At 52.6% G+C, this 18661-nt stretch overlaps 3 protein-coding genes across 3 annotated transcripts; 2 read left to right on the forward strand and 1 right to left on the reverse strand.

Annotated features, from left to right (window-relative positions):
• Nucleotides 1-2824: 2824 nt before the first annotated feature.
• BZA05DRAFT_416371 (uncharacterized protein) lies at nucleotides 2825-4976 on the forward strand (the record flags this gene model as incomplete). The annotated part of the gene is made up of 2 exons (XM_051485397.1): nucleotides 2825-3478; nucleotides 3627-4976. 2 exons carry the CDS (start codon nucleotides 2825-2827, stop codon nucleotides 4974-4976), a joined length of 2004 nt encoding a protein of 667 aa, XP_051341935.1.
• A 1474-nt stretch (nucleotides 4977-6450) lies between these two features.
• Nucleotides 6451-7118, reverse strand: BZA05DRAFT_216356 (uncharacterized protein). The gene has a single exon (XM_051479658.1). The coding sequence runs from the start codon at nucleotides 7046-7048 to the stop codon at nucleotides 6605-6607; it is 444 nt and encodes a 147-aa protein (XP_051341936.1). The 5' UTR covers nucleotides 7049-7118; the 3' UTR covers nucleotides 6451-6604.
• Nucleotides 7119-11677: 4559 nt separating this feature from the next.
• On the forward strand, nucleotides 11678-14175 carry BZA05DRAFT_434212 (uncharacterized protein; the record flags this gene model as incomplete). The annotated part of the gene is made up of 8 exons (XM_051486312.1): nucleotides 11678-11710; nucleotides 11824-11884; nucleotides 11985-12030; nucleotides 12077-12178; nucleotides 12565-12868; nucleotides 13014-13301; nucleotides 13398-13535; nucleotides 13789-14175. 8 exons carry the CDS (start codon nucleotides 11678-11680, stop codon nucleotides 14101-14103), a joined length of 1287 nt encoding a protein of 428 aa, XP_051341937.1. The 3' UTR covers nucleotides 14104-14175.
• Between the last annotated feature and the right edge of the window lie 4486 nt (nucleotides 14176-18661).

Consider the following 18661-nt stretch of genomic DNA (forward strand, 5'->3'; position numbering starts at 1 on the left):
CAGACTTTAGTTAGGCCAGGGGGAAAAAGGTTTCTTCCTTCTTCTTCTTCTTCTTCTTCTTCTTCTTCTTCTTCTTCTTTTGCTTCCTTCGCCTCCGTTGGCCCTTGAAAGTTTACGTTAGAGCGAGCAGCAGGGAGGATGGCTTTTGGAAATTGGGGTAAGAACGGACTTTCCAACTTTACCTAAGCACTTTGTACCCGCCTCGTCGTTGCGTTTTAATGTTGATCCTTTAATCCCAAATAATTCTGGCTTTTTTTCTTTTCTTTTCTTTTCTTTTTCTTCTGCCCGAGTGCGCTCGTTATAAATTATAATTGCTTGAATTTATCACCCTTAATCCTTTTCTCTTACCCCATAATCTTTTTTTCTTTTGCTGGCATTGCATATTTTTGGGACTTGACTTGTTCTCTGCCCCCCGACACACCACACACACACTCACACACACACTCACTGACACACACTCACTTCTTCTCCGCTCGACCTCGCCCATCTCCCCGGTTTGCATTTCGCTCGCCTGAGAGACCGTTCTCATTTTCTCCACTGCCAACTAACTTACGCTGCCGCTGTCGCCTCTTTTCGTTTTCTCTCGGTTCTGCTTGGGCTTTTTCCTTCCTCCTCCTACTCCTCCTCCTCACCCTCCTCACTCCAATCCTCGCCCTTTTGCCCCATCCAGCCTCCATTCATCTCGTCGTCCGGTCTTCTTCCTCTTCTTCCTTTTCTTCTTCCTCCAACCCTCTCCGTCTGCTGATTGGGTCGATTGCACGCCACATTCCTTGCTGAGCCTCAAACCGAGAAAAAATTAAAAATCCCGGGAGGGGGCGCGGCTCTTCTCTTCTCGTTCGTTCGTTTTTCTCTCTCTTCGGCTGCTGGGCGGTGTGTTCTTCACTTCCGTTGTTGCCCTTTACTCGCCTGTGTGCCCGTCGTCGCCAACGATTCGACTGTAACCCACCTTGACGGCTTCCCGAGCTTGGCCCCCAGTCCGTCCCCTTCCTTTAGGACCGTTAAGCCGAGCGCGCTCAGTTCCCTGGTAAGCAATTTCATCCGCTAGAGTGCCTTGCTGCGTGCTTCTGCTTCTGCTGCTTCTGATGCTGCTGCGTGCTGCTGCTGCTGCGTGCTGATTCTTCATCTTCATCTGCTTCTGCTTCTTCCTGCTTCTTGATTCTTGCTTCCTGCTGTTCTAGCGGCTTCCTGGTGGTCGCTGCGCCCTTTGCACATATACCTACGCCTATTCGGGCTTCCATACAGTAGAGATACCATTCCGTTTCGTTCTCCGAGGATGCTCTTTGCCTTCTCCTCTTGCCGAGGCCACTTTCAGCAACACATCGTACATACCGCCGGCACGTACGCACATCTCGCGTATCCGCATTTGACGCGATTCACACGTTGAGGGAAAACGAAGCGGAAAATACCGTCGTCAGTAGATCGTCCTCCAGCATCTCGGGCCACATCTTACATCTTCCACTGCCTGCCTGCCTGCCTTTTTCTCCCTTTTCACCCCTTCCACCTCTTCAACCTTTTCACCTTTACACTTTCCCATTATTGTTGTCATTATTATTCTTTTATTCTTTTCTTCGTCGTGGCCGCTTTCCGCCCGCAATCTGAGTTTGAGTCGAGAAAGTGAAAGTTGGTCTAGCCCAAGAGATAGCTAGCCCTCAATCGTCTCCGTCTCCGTCATCGCCGCCGCCGCTTCCACTCCACTCCCACTCCACTTCACTCCACTCCACTGCACTCTGTTCCACTCCACTCCACTCCTCCAACTCCCATTCCACCTCACACACCCACCCTGGTAATCCCCCACACATCGTCTTCATCTTCATCTTCCCTCACGCACTTTCCTTCCTCCCAATCAACCGCCCTGCTCGCCTCGTTTTCCCTGCCCATCCGCCTATCTGCCCGTCGTGTGAACCCTTCTCGCTGTCTTCTTCTGTCTCTGCTTGTAAACCCTCGCCTTTTTTCCCCGGACGGCTGGTCTCTGCCCGTTCCGAGCGCACGCACCACCCGCTATCCCCCCTTCATTTTCTTTTTTGGCTGTTTGCCGTGGCCCGCCGCCACCAACACGCACACGCAGCATCTCCCAGACCCATACCACGTCCCCCCCTCCCCCTCCCTCCCCACCACCGCCGAGCACTCTGCTCCACACAGCAAGACCGAGACATTCGTTCGACCTCGTCGCCCGCCCAATTCTCATTCGCTAAACGTTGGCGCCTTTCCAGAACTGCTCGCTTACATCGTCGGAACTCTCTTCGTCTCTGATCGGCTTTTTCTTTTTTTTCTTCAACTCCGGTCTCCACCAAAAACCCACCCATCCCCCCCCCCCCCCCCCCAGTTTCCCGTGGCGGACTTCTCCTACCCTAAATTCAATCCTACCCGGTCTACCAACCCTCGAGTATTTATTTCTCCGAACCTGGCCCTCCACACCCCGACACCTGTCCTCGACATAACACCACCACACACCCCCCTCCCTCGCCATCCACACCTTCAAACCACCAAACACCATCTCGACCTCAACCACACCGCCACCTCCTCCAACTAACCTCGCCAACCACCATCATCGCCATACTCATTTCAACCTCCTGACACTTCACGCTAAGCCTTTCAACATCATCGATCTTCATCGCGACACTTGATCTTCATCCCCGCCCACCACTAAACCGATCGCAAGAGAGAGAGAGAGAGAGAGAAAGATAGAGAGACAGAGAGAGAAAGTTAGAGAGACAGAGAGAGAGAAAGAAAGAAGAAAAAGAAAAAACTTCCCCGTAAACAAAAACAACAGCAAGCTGGAATAAAGCTTTAACTCGAGCACAGCTGTTGGACTCTTGAGTTCACAATGATCATGGTGGAATTCGACCGATCCAACAACAATTCCCAACGACCAGCAGCAGGCCACTACTCGACGGCTCATCAGCCTCATCACGGCTCGCCGCATCTGCACCACCTCGATCGCCCTTCTGCACATTCGACTCCGTCGCCGCCCTATCAGTATGCAGCCTTACCTCACCTCGCTGCTCAACCGGCCTCCCATTCCATGAGGCAGACTCCAACCTCCTATCCTTCTCCCGCCTCTTATCCATCGCCTTCAATGTCAGCGGTGGCGTATCCCTATCCTCCTCAGCAGGCTCCTCAGCCATCGTCGCGGGGGTCGCCGTACGCTCAGGCATCGACCATCAACCTACCACCAATCAGGTTGAACCCACCCGCTTCTCAGCACGCGCAGCCACCGCAGCATGAGGGCTCTCCTCATCTCGGTTCTCCACTGCCGCCACCTATGCATGGCTACTACGCTCACGCGCTACCTCCTCCGGCGGTTTCCCACGCGCATATCACGTCTTCGCCCATCCACCAACCACACCAACAGCCACTTCGGTATCCCCTACCCTCCGTGGGAAACCAGGAACGCATCATGTCCGGTGGTAGGCACAAGAAGGAGATTAAGCGCCGGACGAAGACTGGCTGCTTGACCTGCAGGAAGAGGAGAATAAAGGTAAGCCTCTCCTTCCATTCTCTCTTTCCCTCCCAGGCATTTTTGTTAGCGGCGTACCTTGTCATGGCCTGCGGACCGAATGAACCCCTCCCATCGAATCATGTAATTATTAAAACAAAAATGAAACTAACCGTATCATCCGGCATAGTGCGACGAGGGCCATCCTACCTGCAAGAATTGCCAGAAGAGCAAACGTGACTGTCTGGGTTACGATCCCATCTTCAAGTCACAGCCCGGGCCTGCAGCCATTCAACCGGCTCCATCGGGAGGTTCTACTTCCCTTCCCCCCATGTCTGGGTCTCCCAGCTCCTATTACCCCATGTCCTCGGTCGGACAGAACTATCAGACACTCTCGACAGCAAGCTCGCCAGCTTCCTCCTGCGACCTGTATGACTACCCACAGATAGATCCCGCCCTTGACTCGGCTACGAGCCACCCCCACAATTCGGCACCACCTAGTCTTCCCGACCTCCAGGTGTCCTACCGTCCCGATCTTAAGAGGCCTCTGGATCGCACTAGTCCGTTCTCTTCCGCTTCTGATGCCGGTACCACCCGAACGCCATACACTCCGATACCACGTTCTGCCACCCCGGGCCAGCACCAAGACATGCAGGGAAGCACCGCTAAGCGCATCAAGATTGACGATTTGTTGTCGGTGGGCTCATCGCAGCCGCTCAGCCCACCAACGAGTGAGCTCGCCACCAATGTTTCCCCTCCTTCCACTTCGGTCGAGAGTATGATGACCATCTACTTATCTCGCTACGCGCCCGCGTTGGACCTTTTCCTGGAGGTTCGGTGGTTCAGTGAGAGCGGGTTGCGGACGCTTCGTTCCGACAGCCAGCTGGCGGAGCTCATGGCGGAGGTTTTCGAGAGGCTCAAGGCTCGCGGGGGATCTTACTACGAGGATGAGGACCCTCTGATCCACAAGAGCAACAGGGATACGGATCTCCTGTGGGCTGCTGTGAGGCTCTGTTACGGCACCAGGATACCGGTTTCGGACAATCGCCGTGACGAGGAGCTCGGTGCGGATAGGATGGATGACGACGAGTGCACGGAAGCCTACCGAAGGATCAACATTCTCGAGAATTTGGTCTCTCAAAAGTCCGAGTGCACCCCGGCTTCTCCCAGGATTCCTCCGAGCGACAAGCCTAGTGCGACGGCCAAAGGAAGTCAATTCTGGTTCCTCTTGGAGCAGCTCTCAACCTTCAAGGCTACCGGTGCGGACGCGGAGGCGCAGGTGTACGGGCTGCTGGAGGAATGCAGGATGTACGTGGAAGGCAAGCAGAATCGAGAGTTACTGCATGCCATCGCCGAGATTCGCCACCTACATGGCGAGGGATCGAGGGAGCGAAGCGACGCTCTCAAGGAATACGTGCAAGCCATCGCAACCGACAGATCGTTGCCCATCGTGCTTCTGGATCGTCGGATTGCTGGTCGCGCCATGGGACGGTGGATGTCGCCCGTTAGGGATATCCCCTTTTGCATGCCCGCAGTTTGATGGCGCAACCTTTTTTTTCGGGAGGAAATTACGCTTGGGATTCGCACACGATCTGTTTCATGGCGGGCAGTAGATTGGATTTCCACCAGGTGGGGATGGTTTTTGATTCTGCCCATCTAACGCGACATACGATTCGTTACGACAATGAAAATCCTCAAGGAATGGGTGGGATTGGTTTCGGTTGTGTCTTTTTTCCCTTCGTCCGTGAGCATCATCATCTTCTCCTTGCTGTCCGATGGGTTTCTTTGGGAAAGATAAAAAAGTGTGGGCGGCTTGCGATTCTCTTTTACATTTCCTTGTCTCTCTCTCCTGGCATTCGGCGCTGAGTTTACTTGTTTTTTTATGTTCTGTCTGTGTTCTGGTTGTGCTTTCTGCAACAAAGTGGGGCTTTGAGCTGCAGGGGACAACGTGGCTGATGTAGCCAGAGACCTGCCGCTTGGTCTATTTGAGTGTTCTGGCGCTGGTGAATGGTTTTTTCCATCTCTTTTTTGCATGTTTTGCATTGGAATTTGATACTGCCCAGAAGGTAGTGCTCAAGACAAATTCTATCGGATTTTCTCGTCTGGATTATCATTATTTGTTTTTGTTTTTTTTCGATTTTTGTTTTCTGCTTCCTTCAAATGATTTTTACTGGATTCGGTTTTTTTGTTTTTGTTTTTGTTTCTTTTTTGTTCAAGTCATCATGGTGTTGCGGCAAACTTATAGAACTGGGGAAATTCATCTGTTAAATCAATCACTTCAATTCACATTGCAATTGTTTTCGTTGAACTCTGGACTTTGGGCTTGGGACTCATTTCCGCGGGAGACGTTGGACGTTGACTCGTCGATTGGGTCCGTCCATCCATCGCATGTGTGCGAGAGGTGAGAGGTGAGAGAAAAGGGGCATCGAGGCCCTACGATACTCTACAGAGCTCGAGGCGCTTCCTTCCCACTGACTGACTGACTTGTTTGTGTTTATGTTTCTCCGCCGAGCGAGCGCTGACTTTCCCGCTGTTTCCCATAGGTACTCTCGCTCATCGATCATCGACTCCTGTATGTACCGGTATCGGTATGAGGTTTGGGGAGGTTTGGGGAGGTTTGGTTTTGGGAGGTTTGGGAAGGTTTGGGCAGGCTGCATGGGGAAAGAAGCCAGAGTGGGGAGTGGAGAGTGGGGCATAACTAAGTGGGGCGGGTTGGGTGGGTTAGGGGGTGGGTTGGGTTGGGTGGGGGTTGTTGCTGTGTCGTCGTCGTATCCACACCAGACCGCTGAGCGCTCAGACACTCTTTGGCCATCGTCTCGCCTCGTCGGCTGTGCGTGGGTGCTTGGGTAGCCGATCGCTCGCTCCTTCTCGCTTTTACCCGCCGCTGTCGGTTGGGGATTTACTTTTGCTTTTCTTGGTTTTTTCTTTTTTTTTGTGTTTTCTTTTTTGCTTTGGTTCGGTGAGGGGGGGAAGAAGGGATGGGGGCGGCGGCGGGGATATAGCTGCGCTATGTACTCTGGGTACGCAGTAAGGAGGTATTGCGTGAATTCTAGTGACCAGGCGAAATAAGTGGTTAAGTTGATATATCTACTGCTAGTGGTAACGGGTTATGGGCGCCGATGGCAGATGCTGCTGCGGTGTGTGGATCTGAAACTGTGCCTTTTTTATTTATCTGGTTCTTATTTGGGGAATGGATTGGATTGGATTGGATTGGATTGGATTGGATTGGATTGGATTGGATTGGATTGGATTGGATTGGATTGGATTGGATTGGATTGGATTGGATTGGATTGGATTGGATTGGATTGGATTGGATTGGATTGGATTGGATTGGATTGGATTGGATTGGATTGGATGGTTTGGGTTGTCCTTGCTTCGGTCCGAGGTGGGGTGAGTGAATGAGGAAGGGAGTGATCGAGGAAGTGAGCGAGAGAGTGAGGGAGCAAGGGAGTGGGCGGCCTCGGTTCCGCAGCGTGGGGTCGAGGTCGAAATCGAGGTCATGGCCGTTGTTGTTGCAGTTCTTGTTATGTAGGGGAGGGCAAGTACCGGTGGCAGTGGCAGTAGTCCCCAGCAGCAGCGATTACCGAGCCATCCGGAACCGCTCCGGGACATGGTAGATACTCTACTCTAGCGGCGGCAAGTCGATTTAGATTTGGTTATTTTTTGTCGGGGGTTGGGGGAGGCAGACAGACTCCAGAGACTCTCTAGAGTACTCTATGTACCATGGACGGCGATGTTGGCCCAAGCGGCGGCGGCGGCTGATTCCTTCCTTTTAGAAGCATGAAGGTTGCGTTCGGCTGGGTTGGGTTGGGTTGTCGTGTGCGTCCCGGCTGAGAAGCACGGGATTTACCCGTCCCCCGTCCCCCGTCCCCCGTCCCCCGTCCCCGTCCCCCGTCCCCTTCCTGAGAGAGCGAGCGAGGGAGCGAGGGAGCGGCACACACATATACACACACCCCTGGTCACTGCGCCGTTCGTTCGTTGGTGGGTGGGCGGAAGACCGAGCGAGCCAACGACGGATGTGCTCCAATAGGCGCCGGAAGCGCCGTCGCTTGCTTTAATATGTAGGACGGGGGGTCTCGGCCGATGATCGGTATATATACCTACGGTAAACAGAGAGATCTTCAATTTATTTCGGATGCAGCCTATCTACTCTACATAGACTATGGCGAACCGTCGCACTCCTTTGCTTTGCTGCCCACTCTGGCCGGCCGGCGGGCCAGCACGGTGGGGCGCCGCAGCATAGGTACTTGGGTAGGTAGGTACCACGCAAATTACATAGGGAAATCTAAGGCTCTAAGCGGGAGGCGAGTGATGTGCGATGTGCGATGTGCGATGTGCGATGTGCGATGTGATGCGTAGTGCTCCGTCGGCGACGGTGAGGGTGAGGTGATGGTGAGGCGGGAGGGTGAGGCGAGCAAAGTTAAAACTGCCGCTCGTATAAATAGCACATCTGTCCAATGTCAGTGCCTCGGCACTTGTGTACGCTGGTATGCCGGTACGCCGGGGGCATGGATGTCGGTCGTCCACGCTGGAGGAGATTCGGGGATGGGTGACTGTGAATCTGCGATGGCCGAGTTACCGTACCTACTACTTACATGTCATGTCTAGCTGTGGCGCAGAGAGCAAGAAGCACCCGGTGAACGAAACGCAAAGGTGGGGATTAACTTCAATATGCGGTTAAGAAACATATGGCTAGGTACGACGACGACGGTATCGATGACGATCACCACTTTAACAAGTTAACAACTTTCAGCTGGTAGCCCAGGGGCAGGGTTGAGAACGGGGCTACATCGTATCGTTATCGATATGTGGTAGAGTAGAGTAGGATTGGCATTGGGCAGGCGGCTGGGAAGGGAATGAACGTCCACTCAACAGTAAACAGACAGCGAATTGAGGCTGGCTGACTGGCCACGACTCACGACAAACGGACGGACGGACGTATCAAGCGGCGACGACCAGAAGGAAAAGCTTCTCACGAGCCACGACTCGGGCAACGTTAACACCCCACCCCCGGGCCCGCCCACCCGCCGGGACCAGCCTCAACCGAGAACTGTGCTAATACGTATGTATGCACGCATGCATGCACGAAGGCCCGGCGAGACATACCCCCCCAGAAATCCCGTCCAACTGTTTCAACTCCCCCCTTTCCCCACTCCCCCACCCCCGCATGTAGGGGCAAGTACTTAGGTAGGTAGGTAGATCATCGTACTCGCCTCGCCTCTTCTCGCCTCCTGCGTACCGTGTACCGCGTACCATACCGTCGCCGTCGTTCGTGCGTGCATAACCAATGTGCCGGGATGGGAATATAGGAATATAGGAATGCCGTATATAATATATGCCGTCAGATCATCAAGCAAGCTAGCAAGCGGCTCCCAGAAAGAAAGAAACCGAGGCACATCGCTGTCCTTCAAGGTAACTACATACAACGCATAGGTGGGTAGGTGGGTACTAGTCAAGGAAGAAGATCTGAAGAAGCGAGGAATAATGTCTATTGCTACAGCTTACAGGGAAGTCCATCATCCATCAATCTCAACTGGGGTTACAGTTTCTCCCACCGGGCCGATGGATGAGAGAAATTCAAGTTAGTCGGGACTCGGTAGTTGGAGCTGGCTGGGCGATGGTCACGTCAGCTCGTGTGTGTTTGACATGGCCTACCAAGGGTTTCTCCTCTCTCCTACCTTGTCCATTGTCCATCACCATACCCGAGATCACCACCACCGCCATCACCACCACCGCCATCACCACCACCGCCATCACCACCACCGCCGCTATCTGGACACCGTGGCTGTGGCTGGGAAAGCGTTTGCAGCTGACCATCGATATAGTTTGTTTCGAGACCCCCCATCGTCGAAACAACCAGAATGGGTTTCTTCGCTCTAGCCTCTAGCTATGCAACAAGACAGCCGCGGGACGTTTCATGAACATCGAACCGTCATTTATTGTCTGGGCCCTGGGGGAAAGGAAGACGATCTGGACGACATGGGATAACTAGTGGGGCTTAGGGAGAGAGAACAAAAACATACGAGGTATGATGTCTTTGATGTTTGACTAGTACCCACCCACCCACCCACCCGGCGGATTCTGCCGCAGACCATCTCAACTTGAACCTAGGGGCCATATTCGCTCGCTCTCCAATGTACTGTGTATCTCACCCGTGGTTTCAGAAGGTTGGTCCGAGCGTCGATGTTGATGTACCTAGCCTGAAGATCTACGTCCCTGATGAGATAGGTAGGCGGGTATGCATGGCCGCCCATCGCAACGGCAAACCAGTTTCAACTCGGCTGATCCGACAAGCAAGCAGGCATCGCGATGCCCCAGATCCTGCCGGGAATCAAAGCAGGAGGTTGAGTTCCAGAGCGAAGGCCTGAGGACGGTTCCACAGATACGAATTTGGCATGGCATGGCATGGTATGTACACGGGCGAGCGGGTACGATACGATGACGACTCATGATCGATATTAGTACCTAGTGCGTGTCCGCCGTGCCGCCACATGCACCGCGGCCTGCCCATATGTAGTATATGCGGGTGGTGCGGGTACGGCTGGAGGCTTATGCCTCCAGAGTCCTTCTCCAACTGAAGATATGTACCTATGATCTATCGCACATGTATCGAACGACCTCCCCACCTCCCCACCTCCCCACCCCGCTTTCTGCCGCTGAAAAGTGAAAAGTGAGTCCGTCATCTACCCACGGTGAGAACGAATGACAAATTACGAACCTGGTGAGACCAGCTGTCTTGGAGATGACGCTCTTGTCTTTGATCATGGGAAACTCAATGCGGTGCGCCTAACGTTTTGTTTCTGTTTGCTGTGACGATTTATGTTGTCTTTGCTCGTCTTGTTTTATTTTAACTTTTGTTTCCATTATCAACATCAACATCATCATCATCATCATTATTGTCATCATTATCATCATCAAGAAACCTCTTTACTCTGATTGATCACGTTTTTGAATGGTGAACCTTCACCCGTTTTTGGATCTCTCACTGGAGGATAGCATACGCAGCTGGGGGGCTATTCGTGGGGACTCCTGTACTATGTAGTCTCCCCATTAACTATAACATCTAATCATTCTGTAGAGTATTTTGCGGGCTCCACTCCTCAGCCACAGACTCACAGTGCTTTACCTGTACCTGTAAACGACTGTGGCCCACAGTGATCAGTACTTTACAATAAAGAACCGCAAGGAGTCACGAATCACGAATGCTGCTTCACTGCCACCTCTAAAAACAAAAACTCATGTTCATTTTCGATGGGGGCGGGGAGTGATATTGGAGGGGGGGATTGTGGCGACGACTCCCCGAGCATTTTGCCGTCGCCATTGCGCTGATGCCCAATAGGGCTAGCCACAGCTCACGGATACTTTCTAGGATTCTGGGAGAGCTTTGATTGATTGCCCGAACCGCTGCCTTTCGTTTCGAGTTGTCGATGAAGGAGATATCATGAAGTGTCACTCGTACATACTACGAGTGAACGGTCATGACTCTTGAGGCGTCTGACAACTTGCCTCTAGTAGGGGTAATTATGGGGGTAGTTGACACCCGTGGTTTTGAGGGGTACTATCCCTCAGTCACACAAAACACAAAATACACGTAGTGTCGAGTTCCAACTTCCAAGCCCCGCACCACATATAAAAACCCCCCGCTTCCCCCCTCCTTCCCTTCTTCTCCTCTTCACTTCACTTGAAAAGAGCAGTGCACAACGGCAGTGGCAAGAGCAGAGCAGACTGACAGAATGCGCCCCTTACGTGGACGGGGTTTTTACCTTCGGGTTTCCTCTCAAACAAAAACATTGTCTTCCTGGCTTCACAGCGAGGGGACGAGGTTTTTGATCCACGTATTTGGCGTATTCCGACTGAAGCTCCCGATATTTACTACTATATAGAGCCACCACTATCTTCGATCCGGCACGGCTGCATCAAACTTAATTCTTCCCGTGGAAGGCGAGTGGGCTGTTGGTGATTAAGTGTAGGACCAGACCTTGTCACTCGTTGAAGTTTTCACTATATCCCCCTTCTTGTACCGAGGCCCTCTCCTCTAAGGGCCCATTTGGATGAGCTCGGTTTTAGCGAAAACTGTCAGTTTTTTCGAAAAACCGAGCAAACAAAACTGTAACCCTGTTTGGATGGCACAAAAACTGAGAGAAAAAAACTGAAACTGTGCGGCTCCGGCGACAAAACGGGAACTGACGTCTGGAGGTCAGTTTCTTCGCCGACACTCAATACCGCATTTTAACTACAACCATGGACTCCCCTTCCGACAAGGGGCTACAATGCGTCTGCTATTAAAGTTCAGACGAGGCCTGTTATTCAGACTTATGGCTGAGTATACTGAGAAGTGCCAAACACTCTGTTCGCCTCAAGGTTTTCCGGAAACTGAAACTGAACAGTATTCGGTGTCCCGGCGGGGAACTGAATTTGGCTCTACAGCAGCACAGATGAGCGCATCCGGTAAGTACTGGTCTGTTGGTTCCGTCTAGGCGGCTGCCTGACCACTCACTACTAACCACTAATTGCTAGTAGTAGATAGGGTATCTACACCGTACTCGAGTAAATATGTGGCTGTGCCGGGCGAAGTTGCCGCCACTGCCTCCGCCGTAAGCTGGATTCGCCAATACCTCAATCGCTATATTCAACAATCAGGGCTTCGAGAGCTTTCGTGGACAAAGCCCGTGTGGAGTTCATGCACGAAAACAATGCCTACATTCAGGCGGCCATCTTCCGCTTGGCTGCCGCTTGTGTTATGTACGCTACTCTATACTAGTAGCCCACCGCTGCGTTGTTCAGCAGTCGAGTCAACAATCGACTCCGAACCCTCCTACATAACCAAACATCCGCTTCTCTGTTTTATATCAACACTGCCGGCGTACTATACTAGACGGGGAATTGAGTTCGAGGCTGAGTGTGCAGGCACTGGGGCCTTACCTACCCGCGGGGCATCATGAGTCATACTCACCGGGGACCGTCGTCCAGTCATCTATGGGCATCTGTACATACAAAAGCAGACTAATTTCCCTTCGGACTTCTCTTTACAAGAGAATTCCCCCATCTACAAGTATTCCCATCATACCAGAACTTCCCCCACGATACGCCCGCGATAATGATCGACACACCCGTCCGCCCAATCCCAGAAAAACCATCACGATGCCTCAATTACTCGATTTGCCAAATGAGCTCCTTCGTACCGTAGCGGATGAGCTTACCTACCTCCCCCGCGACTACCCACATCGACGATTCCAACACCCTATTGCCGCTTTTCGCCTCACCAATCGCCGCCTGGCGGAAGTTGGAAAGTCCGTCTTCCGAAACTTTTCAGCGGTTCGCGAGTGCCCGCCTGTACTGGGGTGGTGGCCTTTCTACAACCTCGCGCGGCGCCCTTTCTACAACTTCACCGTGCGGAAATATCTTTGGCTTCTTCCACAGCAGCCGGAGTTCGTACGTCCCATCGAGAACGTACATCTCAGGGAATCCGTCTATGTTAGTATGCCCTATCTGATGCCAGACTTCTTTCTCGGTGGCTACTATCTGAAGGAAAACGTCGATCTCCAACTCCCCTTTGAGATAAGACCGTACACACCAGCCTATGAGACATTCCCTTGAAGATATCGAATTTCTGGACGAGATCACCAAAGATCTTCCCCAGAACCATTGCCTGAAGTATGTCCGCCGTATAGAAATTCCGCCCGTCATCAGGGAGTACGAGAGTTATACGCACGGCGGATGTCAAAGCGTTGTGAAATTTCAGTTTCTCCAGGCTGAAGCATTCCTGGAAGAACCGACCTCGGCGCTGTTGCTGCGACAGCTCCCATGGCTGAGATCTCTCACCATCACGGGAGTGCATATCGAGTCCCTGATGAGGGCTGGCCCGGTGGCTTGGGAGGCCATGAACATGCCGCTCTGACCCTGTCTCGTCAACCTTGCCATCACCCCGTCATAATCCTTTGACGGCTCCATCCGCCACCAGCACTGGGACGGCTCCTACCACTGGGGCCGCGACAAGGGTTGGGACTGCAACTATCTCACACTGCTACTCCTGGCAGCTCCAAAGCTGCGGAACCTCGTCGCGGGAGGTTTTCTATTGCCCCGGTATCCGGCGTCGGCAGTATTCAGACATAAAACACTACGAGGGCGAGGTACCCTGGTGGTACTGGACCGTGGAGCAGATGGAGTCCCTCCTCTGAAAGGGGCAGACGCGAAGTCTGGACACACTCGAATTCATCGACTGCCGCATCGACGGCACCTGGCTGACCTCGTTCCTGCCGCACGCCGCGGCCAGCGGCTTGCGGTCGTTCCGCTACATACACCAGAATTACAGCACCAAAGCCGATCCGATCGCGATCCTCGAAGCTCTGTAGTCCAGTCCCGAGACCCACAAGCTGCTTGAGGACCTCCGGCTCTATTCCTCCCACGGGTATCAATACCGCCCGGCCGACGCCGTCAAGATCCGGGACTCCATCGGCGAGTTTCCGGCGCTGCGGATATTCACGACTGATTATCGCGTCTTGCGGCCGGGCTCCGATGGCTTGCTTGGCGTGCAGGCCTGGAAGGATGTGTTCAACGGCGAATTGCGGCATATTGAGAGGCCGCGATCGAAGGCGCACAGGAAGAAGGCGTATGACGATAGAATGCGCAGGCGTTGGCAGGAGGCGGTAGATAGGTTTAATGCTTGAAAATGTTTTTGTTAGAGGGGGAGCAAGAGTTCGCGTCTATCAGTTTATCTCTTTCGTATGTAGCAGTGTATTATAAATTTTTCATTTTCATTTTTTTTTTCTTCAAATAACCAAGGTTCCGAAAGAGAGAAGAAAGATTGTGCAGATCGAACCTCCAATAAGCCGATGAGCTCGGCCGAGTTCCAGTCCCGTCATGGGCCGAGTCGTCGAAATGGGCCTGTCATTCCCCCCACCCCCCATCGGAAGCAGATGCTGTGAGTGGGTTTACTCGCCACCTATTCGATCCGGAGCACTAATCATGATCCCCAACTCGCAAGACGAGTGACATCGCGACGCCACACCCGCCCAGGACGGGACGCGGGCCGGGCTGGTCCGATCGTTCGTGGGCCAGTCGGTTTCGAAGTGGGTCCTCCGCGCGCGGCTTGACTCATGGTTCGGACAGCGCTGATTTATTCTGCAGCTTTAAATATGTTCTAGCCCACACGGCAGATTTTCCCATCTTTAGATGGGCCGGCCCACCGGACAGCAGACTAGCCAGGTCATGAATAGTCCTGATTGCTTGTTGGCCGGACCATCCCCAGAAAAATTCTGGTCCCCCGTCTGGCCCAACCACAAACACGGATTCTGGCATCTGGGGCCAGTCCATCCACAGGCAGTCTGGCCCAGCTGCCAGATTATTATGCAGGGATTTTCGAGATTTTTACCATTTCGGTTAGTTATCGCTAAGGCTAAAATTTTTCACCCTTCCCGGCACTTCAAGGTTTCCATCTCAACCAACGTAATAGAGAGTTTGCGCTTTGCGTCTAGACGCAAAAACTAGGCTGTGACCCTGTTTTCTTGGCGCTCTGGACCCGGAAATTTGTGTTTTCTCCAGACGCAAATCAAGGGTATTTGCGTCTAGACAAAACGCAAATCCAGCCTTCCACCAAATATCACCAACAACCACCATGAACCGTCGTCGCGTCCCATATTCACCGCCAACGAGAATTAGAATGCCGTCATGCTCAGATTGTCCATAGGATATTGCTTAAAACCCAGAAAGAACAAAAGAGTCGGATGCCACCCAAAGACCGAAAGTATGAGGTTGGATAGGTACGCTTCCAGATAAAAATTGGAAAGCAAAAAGACGTGAAATCAATGAACTCGCGATACGGCTAGATTTACTACAAGAAGTACACGCAGAAAATCGAATTGAAGAACCCCGACGAGACGTGTTGCTGCCTTGGTTGGCAGACTGTTGACCTGTCGATCTTTTGAGCAACTGCGCAAACTCTCTAAACGAACTCACAACGACCAAGTGAAAACTAGGCTAAATTTGCGTCTAGACGCAAAGCGCAAACTCTCCATTGTCGATCAACATCTTACCATCATCACCATCATGTCCGCCGCCATCCAGCCCAATCCACACACTCCGTTTTCGGCAGAATCATTCGATGAATTCGAAAGATGGATGAATCAAGACAAAAGCAGGGTGAGTTCAATTCGAAGTTGTCATTGCCCGGATGTGGTCCCGGCTTCCAACTATCATCAAGTCTAGGTTCACCGAGCAGAAGCGCGACGAGTATTGCGACTGGGTTCGATTACACACGTATTAGCAGATTACCACCGCGGATTACTTGCCACCACGGCGGGCAGGATACTTTGAGCATACAGCTCCGGAATCGTCAGTACTGCTCGGTACAGAGCAGTACCGTTTTTCCCGCATTGCCGGGCACGGTACTGATCAGTACTGGCTGCGGCCGCAGCGGGTAGGATACATAGGGTGGTGCAGCTCCGACATCATCAGTACTGCTCGGTACCGAGCGATACTGCTATTGCCCCCATGCAGCCAACTGTACTGGCGCGTACTGGAGAGGTTGATGCTTAGTTTGTATGTAGATTGTTTTCAATTAAGGACGTAGTATTCAGTGAATCTCTTTCCTCACGGCCAGTTCTTCCTCGCGGCTAGTTCAGTGAATCTCTTCCCCCACCATCAGTTCATATTCCCGGTGGAATACTAGGCGAGCGCGGTTAAGAAAATTTGTGAGCTCGGAAAAAAACATTAAAGTTTGTGGGTGGTCCGGCCCAGCCAAAGGATTCTATGGATGGTCAGGCCCCAAGTTACCAAAACATTCTTTTTGGGCGAGCCCAGGGACCAGAATTTTTCGGGGATCGTCCGGACGCGACAGACGGCCCAGGACGGCCGTCTGCTAAGCCTTGGGTAAGATCCTGATTTCGGGCGTGGACCTTGGGTTGCCGAGTGAGAAATGGTGCATAGAGAGCCGTGATCGGGTCCGGGCGCCGCAACGTATGCCTCCGAGTGAGAACACTGACTTTTCACAGCTTGTGGAGCGGTGAGGGATGAACTGACGCCGTTGTACGTAGGGTATCGGTGCTAAGAAAGCATCAATCGGCCGAATCATATTCACGTGACTTGGACGGTCGCCCTCCACCGTCGGACGGGGACCGACCTGTCCGTCCTAGGCTCGGAGCGTCCGGCGTTCTGACCGTTCGTCCCGTCCGGACGATGGAGAACACTGAACTGGCCCTAACTTTTCTTTCGCTTGTTCGCGTCCTGCCTAGATCTGTAAGCTTAAACTTATGCTCAAGTATGTAGGTACATCGACTTGCTTGAATCATCGTCACATACTTTGTACGAGGGAAGTCCGCCCGATTTTAGGGTTAAGGGCTATCTGGGCCCGTAGACGGTAGTACCATAGGCAGTGGCTCGAATATAGTAAGCAAGCACCTTGAAGTTCCCTTTCCGAGTGGTTGTGCGGTTGTTGTCCTGGTTGGATATTAGGACGGATGTTAGGGGGACATCAGGACGGATATTTGTTTTTGTTCAATCATATCAACATTCGATCAACCGGGATAGGTTTTGGCTGTCATATATCCGTTTCCACCCCACTGCTGACCCCCCGCGACGTGGGTTTCCCGTGCCCTCCGTCTGGCCATTCCCTAGGTATGTCAGAGCGCACACAGGAGAGTACATGTGACGTTTGAACGGATCAGCACGGACATGTACTTTGTTTTTGTGTAATCATTGATTGCATGCGACCTATCCAGATCATGACAACAAACACACTCCATTTCCACAACATTGTTCATCTTCCCGCTCCCTTAGCTCCCACTCAGACAACTCGCTTGCTGCATCTTCCTCAGCGGCTTCCGGGATCCACCTGCCTACACCGGTGGTGGCGAGGAAGCCCAAGATGGCCTGGCTGCACCGCTGGTCTGTGAAAAGGTCTCGGACCGTGAAGCGATCCTTACCCTTCCTCGTCTCCTTCCGGACGATCGGAACGCATACTCCCTAATAGTTTTAAGGCACGGTAGGAGGGCGAGCGATTGATTGAGACTGTCATTTTCACCCGACAGAGGGAGAATAGGTGCCAATGGAATGAGTTGATAGGGAGTAGATTGAGAACAGTAGCTATAGCCGCTAACTGACCAGCGACTTCCCCAACTTCCTCCACTTCCCCCACTGTCTTTCCCTACCATCTCCGGCTTTCCTCCAGTCTAGAAAAACGTCCATGCATCGCAACGCCGTCCGAATGTGGGGTCTCGACTTTGTATTCTAATCATCCAATGCAGGTAACTACAACCCACAGCGGGAAGCCCAATGATCCGTCCGTAGCCGTGGGCTGCGCGAAGGTGGACTGTCAAGTTCGGTCTTTTCAGATCGAGATCAGCTGTTCCGTTGGCATCCGGGATACGGGGCTGCTGGAAGTGCTCGCTCGGTGGCTGTGTTACCATCGCGGGGCCTGTGGACAATGGCTAGTATCGTCGCCTCCCTGTTCCTGCCCGATGTTGGAACTGTGGGCCACCAGTGTACATTGTATGTACATGTATGCGAGGACGAGCGGCCTGAAGATGACAGAGACGCCATAGGGCGGATGGGTGGTTCTCCATGGTGGCTGGTTGGAAATTGTAGCCGATTTTCACCGTCAAGAGGAGAACAACCGGTGCGTAGGGAGGGAAGTCATTTGATTGATTCCATCGTGGAGATCCGGCTATGACTTACTTGTACATATGCATACCACAGCTTCTGCCTCCATCTCCACCAACCTAGGAAACCATATGCGGTAAACTGAAGTTCCCAGGTTGCTGCTGATGTAGATGGTCGGCTTGGCTTGTATATCTTATGTATAGCATGAGCACGTTCCTGTCAGATCAGAGTACCTATGTACTCGTGAATCGTGATTTGTTGGTGCCCGTTTGGGCGTATTTGGAATGTCTTGGGCGATATATGAAGATATCCCGCAATCCTGCTTCAGAAACCGTAAGCGTTGATTTGAAGCTAAGGTGCTCCCGCTGCTGATGGATGCCTTAGATGATAGCGATAACAGCTTAAGCACAGCCTAGGCTCACAGAATTCCAGAGTCATGGGCCTCAATCGTGGGCAATTCTTAGCGGGCTCCACATCCATCTCTTGGTATGTATAGTGTGTAGTAGATGTCGATATTCAAGGCTTATGATCGATCACTCGCTCGGCTGAGCTCATCCGGTGCAATTTTACCCGCACGTACCTTGCAACGGTAGATGAAATGTCTCCCACCGGAGCGTCGTGTAACTACCA

This window comes from Tricharina praecox (assembly GCF_024521635.1).
Source record: "Tricharina praecox strain CBS 144465 chromosome Unknown BZA05scaffold_5, whole genome shotgun sequence".
In the NCBI taxonomy this organism is placed as follows: Eukaryota; Fungi; Ascomycota; class Pezizomycetes; order Pezizales; family Pyronemataceae; genus Tricharina; species Tricharina praecox.